The 14,832-nt window shown below is 42.8% G+C and overlaps 1 protein-coding gene across 1 annotated transcript in view; it reads left to right on the forward strand.

The window, feature by feature from the left end:
- The window catches only part of LOC311232309 (uncharacterized protein), a 62,189-nt gene extending 47,640 nt beyond the window's left edge, over nt 1-14,549 (forward strand). The window contains exon 4 of the mRNA XM_084319065.1: nt 12,903-14,549. Coding sequence (XP_084175191.1) covers nt 12,903-14,347 — 1,445 coding nt within the window. The 3' untranslated portion in view covers nt 14,348-14,549. The remainder of the gene's footprint in view (nt 1-12,902) is intronic.
- Nucleotides 14,550-14,832: the final 283 nt, after the last annotated feature.

Here is a 14,832-nt window from a genome sequence, read left to right on the forward strand (position 1 = left end):
ATAACTACAATTTCTACAGTTTTCGGCTTGTCATTGCTCCGACTGCTTTGTTGTTGAATCAAGTCAAATCCTAGGTAAGCATATATTGTGCGTGTGAACGTTGACATAAAAAAAAATAAAAAAAAAGGCCAAAAAAATAATAATAAAAAATCTTTTTTTTTATTTATTTTTCGGTTTCTCACTTGATTCGATACTCGGTAGTACCGTGTTTCGGTTCGGTGCCTCAAAAGGACCGAATTCGGTACCCATCCCTAATTGGGGGTGGGGGAGCCGCTTGCCACTCTTATCTCCCAGAGGGCCTTCGACTCCAGCAGCTCCCTGGTTTGACCTTGGTCCAGGAATTTGTTTTGGCTGAACTGACTGGCAACATTTATCCCAGCCACGTCACTTTAAATTTGATTTGAGTAGATTTGAGCGTCAGGCTTCATGGAGCAGTAGAGGCGGCGGTAGGAACGGCCTTGAGGAGCCTGGGGAGAGGAGAGAAATGCGACTGTCTCTGGGAAGGGCTGGGAAGGACAGTGTTGGGGTGTATGTGTTCACTAGTGTTATCATTACGTTATCTATTTTACATGTAACTATCGAGTACCTCCCTTCTCTATCCTTTTTCTCTTATCAGTTCAAAACTGGCAAGAACTAGAAAATTTATTTCGATATCCAAACGTTTTCAACTTTTCATGCTCTATTTTTGACATGTGTGTTTCTTGTAGGAAGATCACTTGTGTCTTCTCTCTTTTGATTTTTTCGTCATGATTCTACTTCTCTTAACTGGGTTACTAAGACCGTTGACGTTTAAAGACGCCATTTTCAAGTTATGGTTTCCCGACATTCCTTTTCCAGCGGCTCCCCTTACCATACATTTTCTCCCGACATTAAACATATAACATTTGGCACACATAGTGACCTCCAAACGAGGGGGGAACACCCACTCCTCTTCGGTATTTATCCCATCTGTAAGTGCAAGGGAAAGCCCCTCGTAGGGAGAGGGCCCTTCGCTAAGGGTGTGAGACGAGGTGACTAACTGAAACCCCTCCATCCCTTAAATCCAACGTTAACCACTAAATAAAACCTATGCTAATAAAAATGACCTCGCTCCTCCCGGGCGCTTATTTGAACATTACCACGGCCATCATGACCGGTCCGAAGGATTCTGCTCATTGTTATTTATGACATATGTATTCGCTGAGCTTCTCTCTTGCCCTCAGTGCTGCTACTCGACCCCTCTGCCTGCCATGGTGTTGGTGCCAGTGTCTGGTCCCGCTTTCCTCGCCTCCGCATTCCCTCTCCATCTTCCTCCTTTTCCCCTTCCATTTCTTCCACCGTGATCCCCCGCCTCTTTAGCTTGCTGTGCGCCTCGGTTGCGCTCGTGTAGATCTTGACTCCGCTGTCCCAATGGATCCTCATGCTGTAGTGCAGAGTCTGGAAGCGGATTCCTTTTATCTTTAGTGCTTTTTTTATACAGTTGTACTCCCTTCGTTTCTTTGCGACTTCAGGTGCATAGTCATGGTCGATATAGATTGTCTTGTTGCCCATTTGTATCTTTCCCTTCTTCCATGCTTCTCTCAACACCAGCTCCTTGGTCAGGTATTCCTGGAATATAATGATAATGTGTCACGGCGTGGCGCCTTCTGGCGGTCTCGTGGCCTGTGCACGGTGGGCCCCTTGCAGCTTGCATTTTATGTCCGGTGTGAGCGATGACTCGTTTTTGAGAAACTGTTCGATAAACTTTGGAACAGAGTCCCCCTCTTTTCTCTCTTCCATCCCGAATATGCGGATGTTGTTCTTACTCGCCCTGGATTCCAGGTAAACTAACCTGTACTGTGCGACTCTGTGTTCCTCTAGACTCGCTCTGAGTGCGTCCGATATCTCCGCCATCTAGTCCTCCATTTTGTCCACTCGGCTCTCCACCTCTTCCACTGGTTGATTTAGGCTCTGTATCTCAAATGCGATAGTATCGAGCTTTTCCTTTATGTCTTCGCTTACTCTCCTGAGCTCTTCTTTTACGTCGGTTTTCAGTTATTTTATCGCTTCAACTATGCCCACCTGGTCCATGCTCAGCTCGTGTCCTGACTGCGCGCTGGCGGCCTGCTGCTGGTTGTTTATGCTAGCGGGAGCGTTAGCTTCGGTGTCGGGTCCTTTTGTCGTCTCGTTTTCCGAATTATTGAATGTTTTTTCCTTTTTCGGTTCTTCCCTTTCTTTCTCCCACTCATCTACCTTTCTGTCTTGGTTGAATGTTTTCTTTCTTGAGTGTTTGAAATTCACTTTGCCCGGGAGTTCGGCTTCTTATGCGTTTGTGCCCTCTGCTGGCATACCGGAAGTCGTTTCGAAAGTGTTTTAATTTCTTGATCTAATGCTATCATTTTCTCTTTCTCTGCCTTTTTTACTAACGCACTGTATTGTATGAGTCGTCTTCTCGCATACGCTTTACATGTGTCCCACATTATGCCACTATCATCTATTGACCCCTCATTAAATTCCCAGAATTTCTTAAATATAATTCTAATTAGGGGTGGAGCGGTACGCATTCGAACCGTACACCGTTCGATACGACCTCCGCGGTTCGGGGCATGTGTGTATTGTTCGGTTATAATGTAGCCGCAAGCTAGGCTAACGTTACGTTAGCCGCGAGCTAACCGTGGAGTCACTTCGCTGTGTTGCATTAGTTCCATTAGTGGGGAAGGGGGGGTATATTGACTAGGCTTGACAAGAGGTTCAAAGATAACTTCACATTTATTGGCTGTTGGTTTATATTATATCATCAGGTCTTCTCCTTCCAACGCTGTGTGTTACTGTTGACTATTTACTTCCTTGTGTGACGTCACTTCAAATACGGCTACCAGGACACTCAAATAGCAAAAGCGAGTCGATTAGGTACCATGCAGTGAAAAGCGGCATAAGAGAATATGTCAATGTTTCATGCAATTAAAAAGTAAATATATATTTAGCACACATGATTGATTTATTTTAAATAACAGTGACTTTTCCTTTTTGATCAAGTCAAGTCAAGAGTTTTAATTGTCACGGCATACAGGTATACAATGAAATGCGGCTGGTCTTGCCCGCGACGATGTGCAATACAGTGGTACAACATATAATAGAATCCAATAAAAATACAGTGGTACAACATATAATAGAATCCAATAAAAACAACAGTGCAATAAACGGGTAACATGGTGTGCCATCTCGGTATCTGTACATAGTATTTACAGAGCATATAGGACATGCTAGGTAGCTTTAGTAGTGCAATACACTGTTCCTGTTGTTATACTAATTTAAAGTGGCCTTTCCTCTGGCCATAAGTGTGCGTGTGTGCGGCATGAGTGTTAAAGTGGCTGCTAGTGTGTGAGCGTGCTCAGCGTGCGTGTCGTGTATGTGCTTGTGTGTGCTTGTGTGTGGATAGTTCAGTTTCTGTGTCTCTCAATGTTCATTGTTCAAGGCTCTGATGGCCTTGATAAGTCTAGTGCTGGTTGAGCATATTCATACTTTATGTTGAAGGCCTTTGTCTATAATGTGGCCACAAAAATAGAAGAGGTTTAATTATTTAGTTTGTTTGCACTAAGTTAATACTTTGACAAATGTTGCCTATATTTTTCAGTCAGTTCGGTCTTTGTGTGCCAAACATTATTAAAGGTCAGGGCTCTACGCTAACCTTTTTCCCAAGGAGCATATGTGCTCCTAACATTTAGGAGCACACAAATAAATGTAGGAGCACCCAAAAATATTTAGGAGCACAGTGAAAATATTTCAAGTAACAAGAGTTTATTTATTTTTTCAAAAATAAATTTATATTTGTACTGTGCGTGCATGTGCAAACGGGAACGGGACACACATCTGTGCAATAGCACATACCACCAAAGTCACTGGCCCACTGTGTGTGTGTATCTGTGTGTGCAAACGGGAATGGGACACAGACATTTGAACTATTAAGTGATTAATGCCTACTGTGGCAAAGTTGTAGCCAACAACTAGGCCTAATAAGAAAGGCAGTGACATTGAACAAAAAGGAGACACTGGCATTACCACCAGGGCTAAAACTGTGTTCTCTGTTAAAGGTGGTAACTACTGGAATAGCCTACCAGTTGTGATTAGAGAGTGCCCCACATACTCCATGTTCAAGACTCATCTTAAACTGCATCTTAAGGCAAACCAGAACTGTGATAATTTTTTATCTGATTTAGTTTATGTACCGTAATTCCTCTAATAGTAACCGGTATTCAATTAAAAACCGGGTCTCTATTAATGACCGGGTGCGCTGTTGAGCTAAGCAATTATAAGCCGGCCTCCTAATACAAGCCGGGTTTCATGTATATTAGAGTTATTGTTGTTATATGCTGGCCTGGCTGTGCAGTAAATACCATATAATGGTATGGTGTTAATGTTTACCAAGAGAGTAAGCCTACCTCAGAATTGTATAAAACGAAGTTATTATTATTATTATTATACCAGTATTGTGATTGCACTATTTTACTTTATTTAACTTTTTTTGACCACCTGTAATTGCACTGTTTACTACCGTATTTCATACAGTGCTTGCTTGGTTTCAATAAATGAACCCAGTACATTTTACTGGGTTCAAACTGACACAAAATGTTGATTTATTCATTATGATCTGTTTGAAAATTAGAAATATAGGCCTCTCTCTTATACATGCCTCCTCCTAATACAAGCCTGGTATCCGCTACAGTTGAAACGAATACAAGCCGGGGTTACTATTAGAGGAATTACGGTAACTTGTTTCTTGTTTTTATCATTGATTGTCACCATGCTTTTACCCTAAGCAGGCTATATATTTATTGAAAGAGTTTTGCTGTCTCCTGGTGTAAATTAGCTCTTGCTACAACCCTGCATGTTTACATTTTGTATTTTGTACTTGATGTTCATTAACATGTGCTGTCCCTATCAAATAAACTATCAAATCAAACTACTGCTACAAAAGTAACAGTCACTTAACTTTAGCCCCTTTTATGCATACAATGCCTATGTTTTGGCTGTGTTGCTCTTCTAGAAAAATAATCCTTTCAGGGTTGCCTATTGAAATACTGTACACCTCCAGTACAGAAACATTGTTTATGAGTTTGCGTGTCAGGTAGACCATTGATTGACAGTCGATTCTGCCAATTACGTCACATAGGGCTGGGCGATAAAACGATAACGATAACTATCGCGATAAATTATTTCATCGAAATAAACATGAAACGTGGTCGCAAAGTTTCGATATATCGATTTTCCAAGCTTGGATATGAGCACACGCACTAACAACCAATCGGCGAAGGAGATGGCCGATAGCGGAAGGAGACCCGGAAGGAGACGCGGAGGTAGGACTCGGTAAACAAGGCTGGCTAGGGCTAATTAGCTTGCACGGCGCTATTTTACAGTTTACCTGCCGAGTTGGTGTGTGTTTTGAATTCTGAGGGTAACTGTTATAGTAGTGTGGGGTATACAGTGGACGTCGTTGCAATGAATTGGGCGGAACAGAGTATTTTAGGGTCATTTTTAGTACATTGTCATGAGATACTCCGCTTGCTTTGGCTAACTGCTAACGTGCGCGGACTGATGACGACATCAACTCGACTCTCGAGACATTCACAGCAGCAAAACAAGTCTATTAATAGCCCGTCCATCGGCGCCGGGCATAATAAGTTAATTAAACTTGACAGACATTATATCGACGATAATTATCGAGTTATATGAAAATAATTTTATAATTTTATCGCGATAACGTTTTTGGCCATATCGCCCAGCCCTAACGTCGCACCGCTTGCACTCCGGCCGTCCGGCTGTGCAGCTGGACCCTATTGCCCAGCTCTGCTGTTGATAATGCTAGCCAAGTTAGCTGTACACACATACACAGTGGGCCAGTTACTTTAGTGTAGGGGTGTAACAATGCATCGATCCTAAGGGGAAAATTCAACTGCATCGATTTGAAAATGTTAGAATCGATTATCGCAATTTTATGTGTACAGTGTTATGTTGTTATCATGTCCGTTACAGTCAACACAACGACATACGCTACTGCATCAACGTTATGATTAACAAAGCAAGGCATTCGTTTGGTTGCATTAATGTTATATTACTATTGCTATCGCTAAATCTAGGTGTTCTAAAATCTATTGGTAAGACTATAATAAAGGTGCTCCCATAGTTGAGCGGACTGTACTCGGACTGGACTCCACGGAGTTCTGCTGCTCGGAAAACGCTCGCATATTGCAATGGCAGACTTCCAGGAAGTAAACAAGCAAAATGAGAGCTTCCGATTGGTCATTTGCTTTCTTTCCCATGAAACCAGTCACGTCACTCTACTGTGATTGGACCGTTGGCTTGAGTGCAATGTGGGACTTGTAGTTTTTTAACGATTCTCAGCGGAGAAATAAAAACGACTGAGGCTGTAATCTGCACTCACACGCCATGCGAGTAATTGATTTTTCAGGTTCGCACACACATATTTTTAGGGGCATATGCGAGCAATATGGTCGCACTGTAGAGCCCTGAAGGTAAACCTTTTTTTTTACCAAATAAATGAGAAGCATGTTTAAATCGACAATGCCTCTCCTAGCTCTAACCGTCACTGTCAAAAGAATGTGCCTGATGTCAAACTGCCTCATTCTTTCAGTTTTTGCATGACTACGTCCTTGAGAATAACTGAAAATTGGATTATCTTTAGGCTATATATCTTATGCTGATGTATATGGTATTTTTGGAGTGTTAATTTTTTTTTAAACAACTTATCGAACCGAAAACAGTGAAACAAAAACCGTGATACGAACCGAACCGTAGATTTTGTGAACCGTTCCACCCCTAGTTCTAATATATGCACATGATGCCTCGTCGTTCAGCATTAGGTTGTTAAAACGCCATCTTAACGACCTCTGCCCTTCCTCTATGGATGTGATTACTAATTCAACTGGAGCATGATCAGACGGTACAATGTTTCCTATCCTACCCACTCCCCACACTTTATATTTATTGATGAAGGATTGCACTACAACTCGTACACCTTACTGTAAATTGTACCTAAATTGTACCTCATCCCATTTCTGCTTTGCACTATATAGTACTGTACATTAGTACACTGCATAGTATTGTATATTATATGGTAACTCAGAACATTGTACACATGTCTATACCGAACACTGTGACCTCATTTTTTTCTTCTAAATTACATGCTATACTATGTTATTTGATACTATCTACGTAACAGTAAGAAGCATTTTGTATGAAAGTATTCTGTACTTCTGTATGACAACTATTAAAGAAACTTGAAACTTCTACTTGATTCACCAGTGTGTTAGAGATCAGGAAATAGTCTATTCTAGAGTACAAGGCATGTGGGTGAGTAAAAAGTAGGTTCAGGACCCTCCAGATATCCACTAAGCCCAGTTCATCTACCAATACACTGATCACCAGCCTCCCTTTATTGTCAATATTTCTAGGCTAAGAGGATTTGTCTAGTAAGGTGTCTCCAACTAGGTTGAAGTCCCCCCCTATGATTATGTTGCTATTCCCTATTTTCCTAATCACCTCACACACCATGAAAAAAGTCTGAGGACTTTATGTTGGGTGCATAGATATTAGCTAATGTAGTTCTCTGACCATCCATATCTGCATCCAATATAACCCATCTCCCCTCTTCATGAGAAAAACTATCGTGTACCCAGGCCACGTGAGCGGATCGGCGCGGCCAAGAAATCCGCTCTTCGCTCTTTAAAGCTTGGTCCGCTCCGCTAATCGCTCATGTTGACCCCGCCCCCAAGTCTCTCTCCGCTCGCTCCCCGCTCACCTTGAATCGAGCGCTCCCCGCGCCAGATCGCTCTGCAGATTTTTTTTTTGGAGCATGGTGTAAATTAGCTCAAACTACAACAGTCTACACCCCCTGGGCCCCTTAACAATTGTTTGTATTGAGCCGCATTGTAATTGTACCCATTCTGCAATGTTAAATAACGTTGTTCATCCATTCACTAGCTCTATTAAGCGATGATAGGCTAGCCGAGCCACAATGCTATGGTCGCTGCCATTAACGTTAGCATGTAAGCTAACGACAACAACAATGGCGTCGATACTTTTTCTAACAGGAGTGAGTGACGAAGCCTGAACAGGATATCACAGGTCCACCCTTCTCATTGGTTGAAAATGGCCTTCATGTTTGTACATCGCCATCTGTTGCTTTGGAATTGTACTGCATGTATATATTACATCAACAGTGTTGAGTAACAGCCTGGAGTGGATTGGAGCGGAGGAGAACTCTAGCTCCGGACGTCGCACAGACTAATTTTAAAACCCACTCCTCGCTCACGTCAAAACCGCCCGCGCCGCTCACGCGCCGCGCCGCTCACATGGCCTGCCGGTGTACCTTAACGTCCATGTTCTTTTTTTTACTAATATGGCTACCCCCCTCTTCCTAGAAGAGAAGGTACTGTAAAATATTTGTCCCACCCAGTCCCTCTTAACACTTTGACTGCCAGGGGGCGTCTTTAGACGTCTTTGCTGGCGATGCTAAAGTTGCCGGGGGACGCTTTACGTCGTCTTTATATCAATATTTCAAAAATCTGCGATCTGATCCATAATGTCCCTCCGCTGGCCTGAGACACAAGTGTGATCTCCTCTCAATCCTCTAGCGGTTCAAGACCGCCATCTGGTGGCCGATCGGCAGATCGAAACCGGATGTCAACCTTTAACCCGGTAGGACTCACTCCATATGGGGTCCGGGCACTCGCTAATGTTAGAGAGACTCCGTCTTCACACAGTGAACATCGATCGCTGCAAATAACTCGAAAAAACAACATGATTTGGACGTATATATTATTATACAACCTGGAAATGGACCGACTATTTCAACATCCCATAATGGAAAACTGTCTACCCCACGCTGATCGCCCAACGGCCCGCGGAGACTGGGGTGAGTTTTAGCGTGTAATATTACCGTGTTCGACACTAACTGCTATGATGAACATTTGACCCACATTAGATGATTGGTATAACGCTGCCCACGGAATTATAAACGCCCCCTCGCCCATCCGGTCAACATCAGATGACGTGTAGTAACTTCTAGAAGTACGTCTAGTTGGAATTTTTTATATCGCCCCGATTGCCATCAAACTGTATTTCATCATCAATATAATGCATTTGGGGCTATATATCACGTTCTGGAGAAAGCTGCAGAAAGAGATGAAAACATACTTATACATTAGACCATACTTTACTATGAATATGTGAATGAAAAAGTTTAACGTTGCTACACAATGAACAATACATATAGGACTTTGAATGGGCCCTAATAATGGCAATGTAGCAATAGAATTTAAAAAGTTATAGCCCTGCAAAGAAGGGGACTTTCTCCATAGACAAATAGCGCTGGCAATCTATGGTATATCATTAATTTAACCTTAGGCAACCAAAGTGTTAAGTTTGGCCGATTCCTCCTCATTTAAGTGACTCTTGGATTAGTGCAATATCAGTATTTTTTTTGTTTCAAGAATGTCAATTTTTTTCCTTTTTAACACATTGGACGCCAAAAACGAGTACTCGTTATTGCCCGCCATGCGTTGTGCGCCAGAAACGAGTTAACTCGTTTTTGGGATCAATATTAAATTTTTTCGCCATGTCATTCATAATTCATCCAGCCTCCCTCCGCTGCTGCAGCTAGACCCTGTCTGATATTGCAACTCCTCAATACCGCCGCCTGGTGGATGTCGGGCGAGTTACACTCCAAGCCAAACCGGAAGTGGCGCTCGGTGCATTGAGGAAATTCCTCTGGCAGTAATATCTTGTAGCGTGGATCTAGATACACACTTGAGTGCATTGGGATCGCTTTCGAAACGGAATAATTGATATGATTTCGGCATTTATTGCGTCATACAAACGGGAAATGGATTTATAATTTTTTTTTTGCAGCCCCACAGAGGTTTATTGTAAAATGCCGCTTGCATCTGGCCTACGCGGTGGGTCTGTTCGGGACACCGAGTCTGAAAATGTTTCTTTTTACCTGGGAATCGATACCGGTACCCAACGGTACCTTTTTTTCTGTACTTTACTCTCCCTCTCTGAAGTCTAAACTTCACAACACACAATCTAAAACCCCTTACCTCCCTCTCCCAATTTTTTTTTATGTTGCATGATCATGTATATTTATTTTGTATTTCTTTTGTTTTTAAATATCAACATTATCTGGCAATCCTCAGTAAATACTATCAAACTCCTCTGATGTCAGACCAGATATGAGATGTGTGCACACACACACACACACAGAAAAGTAGAATGGCTTAAATGATTTTAGAATACTTCAGCTAATGAAGTTAAATGTTTATCAACTATCCAGTTCGTTTTTATAGTGCAAAGTTTTTCTACTTTTCTACATTATTTGAACCAGTAGAGAGAGAGAGATGCCCCACGAGCCCCGCTCCCCCCCCACCCTTTCCTTACTCAGCTCAGATGTTTTCTCTGTCTTGAGCAGGGTTAGCTAGGAACAGCTTTCTCAAGCTTCGCACCTTGGGCATGGAATGGGCTACAGGACCATTATCCACTTAGACACCCCGGTCTCTCTTGGTGAATTTAAATCTGTTACATAACTTCCTACAAGAAGAATGTTGCTGCTTTCTGTAGTCGGGTCCCAACTGCAAAATTACTGTATTGCCCTGTATTATACACTTTTACTATCATGTAGAATTGTAGACTATTCTGCTTTGTGTTTTTGTGTTTACATGTGACGTATTGTATACATGCACATTTATTATGTTCTTGTGTGATGTATCGCACATTTTATTGCTGTGTGATGTATTGCAAATGTTATTGCTGTCATCTTGGCCAGGTCTCCCTTGCAAAGGAGATCTTGTATCTCAATGGGACTTCCTGGTTAAATAATAATACAAAATTTAAAAAAAATGTATTGCAGGCCTGGCGATTTTTTATTGCATCCTTTCAAATTTCGATTAAAAACCGATTAATCGTTCAGCCCTAATGTCACCTCCCGGACCCCGCTGTCTTTCCACCGTCTGCCAGGTATATAGCCGCTTCATCTCCTCTCGATCTGGATCGGTAGGAGGGTTCACCACGGTGATCTGATATCCACGTCTTGCCATCTCCTTCGTCGCCTCCGCTGCGTTCTGGTATAGGTGGGTGCCGTCCTCGTAGAAGACTCTCATCCTCGCAGGATATGGTGTATGGAACTTGATCTTCTTCTCCTTCATTATTCTCTTGGCTTCGGCATATTCTCTGCGCTTCTTCAGTATTTCAGTGGGGTAGTCATGGTCGACATAGAAGCGTGCATTGTCACAGGAGACGTTTTTCTTCTGCCATGTCCGGCGTATTATCTCCTTTTATTTTGTAACTTACCCACGATTGACCGTGGCTTCAGCTGTGGGTTGCTAGGCATTGGGGATAATGCCCGGTGTGCTTGTTCGATACAAAGGTCCATGTCATGAGGCAGGCCAAGTGCGTCTTTAAACAGGTTGTCTAGAAATTCGTGCTTGTCTTTCCCCTCCTTCTCCTCCGGGATACCATAAATCCGTAGATTCTCCCTCCTCGTTCTGCCCTCTTGATCGAGTAGCTTAGCTTCTACGCTAGCCTGCCTCTGTATTCGCTTTTTGATTAAAACCGTTGCCGCATCGAGCACATTTTCATTTTCTCCGATTCCCCCCTCCGCCTCATCGAGTCTATTGTTCATCTTGTTCATTTCACTTTTAATTTCCCGAAACTGCCACTCATTGTCTTTTCTGAACTCTTTGAGCACTTTGTAGATGTTCAGCAGCGTGGCTTTACGTTCAGGTTCATCATCGCCATTTTTTTCTCCTGTTGCGTTGTCATTCTCTGCCATTCCGTCGTCTTTTTCAGTTGTAATCGTGTTTGCCCTATGTCTTGTTATAACCCCTTCTTTCATTACTATTAAATAAATACCCTGGTGGTGTCAATATCAGTTTTCCGGGGCTTTATTATTTAGCTATCAGGGAGCTCTAGAATTAGGCTGCCATTTCTTCTGCGGTCAAACCGGAAACCGTGTAGCAAGTCTTTAAACTTTAAAAACATTAAAGCAGCAATTGAGCAGCCTTTGTAGCTTTTATGTAAAAAATTGCAGTAGTGAAAAAAACAGCCCCTGGCTGTCCTCTCTGGTAGGTATTCTAGCTCTGGCTTGTCATTTGCGTTCGACATACTATGATGCTTCAGCGTGGGCTGAACGAACAACATCCAACCCTTTGAGCAAGTAAGATTTTTGGAAGGGGGGTTGTCACATACAAAGGTTGATAATGATGATGTAAAATGCTTTACAGATGTGTCAGTTAACCCATAACTGTATCTGAACCGGGTTGTTGTGAATCCAACCCGCTAGCATGTGCATTTAGCACAGGTCCCGGTAGGAGGAAGTAATAAAGGCGTCTCCAAGTAAAAAAAAATCTTAATTACAATATCGATCTAGTCCAAGAGGCCCCAACAGGAGTACAAATATATACTTTTTCAGAATATGGCTAGGGCTTAAGAGGTTAACCTATTGAGCCCTAGTCATATTAAAAGACAACGTGCCTTTAATTTGTATTTAGTTTAAACTCAGGACTATTAAAAAGTAGTCCTGAATTATGTGCTTATTTTGTGGACAAATGTTTCATCCAATTGACAGAAAACATACATTGTGATATATATCGTTACAGAGATATGAAATGTCCCATAGCGTGATATTAGGTTTGATCATAAGGTGACACTTAAATCTGTCATAACCATAACCATGATGTAACCACTCCTGCTCCAGAAACTGGTGCTTGAAACAAAGTGGTTTGAGTCTAGAACTGTAGACTACTCTGGACTACACTGTGTTCTTAAACTATAAAACCCAGCTACATAACATTTATAAACCTCTTACATGGAAATTAAAGCTGTATAAAATCACCAAATCTCTCCTTCCTCTGACACTCTTCTCCATCCAGATAGCTGTCCTGTCAGGCCTGGGAAGAAACCAAGAGGCTTGGATGGAAGAAAACTCGATTCCTGTGACCAGTGTGGAAAGAGCTTTAGTCGACTGTCTAGTCTGAAAACGCACCAGATAATTCACACAGGAGAAAAGCCCTACTCCTGTGACCAGTGTGAGAAGAGCTTTAGTCAACTGTCTAGTCTGAAAACGCACCAGATAATTCACACAGGAGAAATGCCCTACTCCTGTGACCAGTGTGAGAAGAGCTTTGTTAAACTGTCTCATCTGACATCACACCAGATGATAATTCACACAGGAGAGAAGCCCTATTCCTGTGACCAGTGTGGAAAGAGCTTTGGTCGACTGTCTAGTCTGAAAACGCACCAGATAATTCACACAGGAGAAAAGCCCTACTCCTGTGACCAGTGTGAGAAGAGCTTTAGTCATCAACATCATCTGAAAACACACCAGATAATTCACACCGGAGAGAAGCCCTACTCCTGTGACCAGTGTGAGAAGAGCTTTGGTCAACTGTCTATTCTGAAAACGCATCAGAGAATTCACACAGGAGAGAAGCCCTACTCTTGTGACCAGTGTGAGAAGAGCTTTAGTCAACTAGGTAATCTGAATACACACCAGAAAATTCACACAGGAGAAAAGCCCTACTCCTGTGACCAGTGTGAGAAGAGCTTTAGTCTACCGTCTCATCTTAAAACACACCAGATCATTCACACAGGAGAGAAGCCCTACTCCTGTGACCAGTGTGAGAAGAGCTTTGGTCGAATGGAGAGTCTGAAAAGGCACCAGCTAATTCACACAGGAAAAAAGGCTTACTCCTGTGACAAGTGTGGGAAGAGCTTTGGTCGACTGTCTCATCTGAAGTCACACCAGATAATTCACACAGGAGAGAAGCCCTACTCCTGTGACCAGTGTGAGAAGAGCTTTAGACATTTGAATAGTCTTAAAAAACACCAGAGAATTCACACAGGACAAAAGCCCTACTCCTGTGACCAGTGTGAGAAGAGCTTTAGTCGACCGTCTCATCTTCAAAGACACCAGATAAGTCACACAGGAGAGAAGCCCTACTCTTGTGACCAGTGTGGGAAGAGCTTTAGTCGACTGTCTATTCTGAAATGGCACCAGAGAATTCACACAGGACAAAAGCCCTACTTCTGCGACCAGTGTGAGAAGAGCTTTAGTCTACTGTCTCATCTGAAAACACACCTGATCATTCACACAGGAGAGAAGCCCTACTCCTGTGACAAGTGTGGGAAGAGCTTTAGTCGACTGTCTAGTCTGAAATGGCACCAGCTAATTCACACAGGAGAGAAGCTACATCATTGTGGTTTGTGTGATAAGAGATTCAGAACATTAGCATATTTGACTAAACATGAGAAAATTCACTTGGGAGAGAAGATTCAGGGAAATGTCAAACCTGTCAATTCACCTGCACATTCTTAGATAAGAACCCCTACTGATTCGACCAGTGTTAGAAGAGTTACTCATAATGATGCTCCTGAAATATCAACGTCATTCACACAGGAGAGACACTATACCACTGTGGGGGAAACTTCACATGAAAAATAGGTACCATTTTAACTAATGTAGCAGGAATTTAAAACCATCCAAAGTCCTAGGGCAGCTAAGTGGCACAGTGGGCAAGGCGTAGTGCAGGAGATGCTTGGTTCGAGCCCAGCTCTCGACATTGCTACCAGCTTGGCTGGTCGTTCATACTAACACAATTGGCAGTGTTAGGGGTGGGAAAGCTGGTGGGTGGGTCCTGGTCGTTGTAAACAGCGACTCCTACAGTTCGGTCGGGTCGCCTGCTCAGCGAGGAAAGGATCTAAGGGGGGTAGTGTGATCCTTCCACACGTTACACCCTCTCAGTGAGAGTCCGCGCTGCCAGGTGAAAAGAAGCGGTTGATTGGCTACACATGTGTCGGAGG

Source organism: Notolepis coatsorum (assembly GCF_963971535.1).
Source record: "Notolepis coatsorum genome assembly, chromosome: 7".
NCBI classification, from domain to species: Eukaryota; Metazoa; Chordata; class Actinopteri; order Aulopiformes; family Paralepididae; genus Notolepis; species Notolepis coatsorum.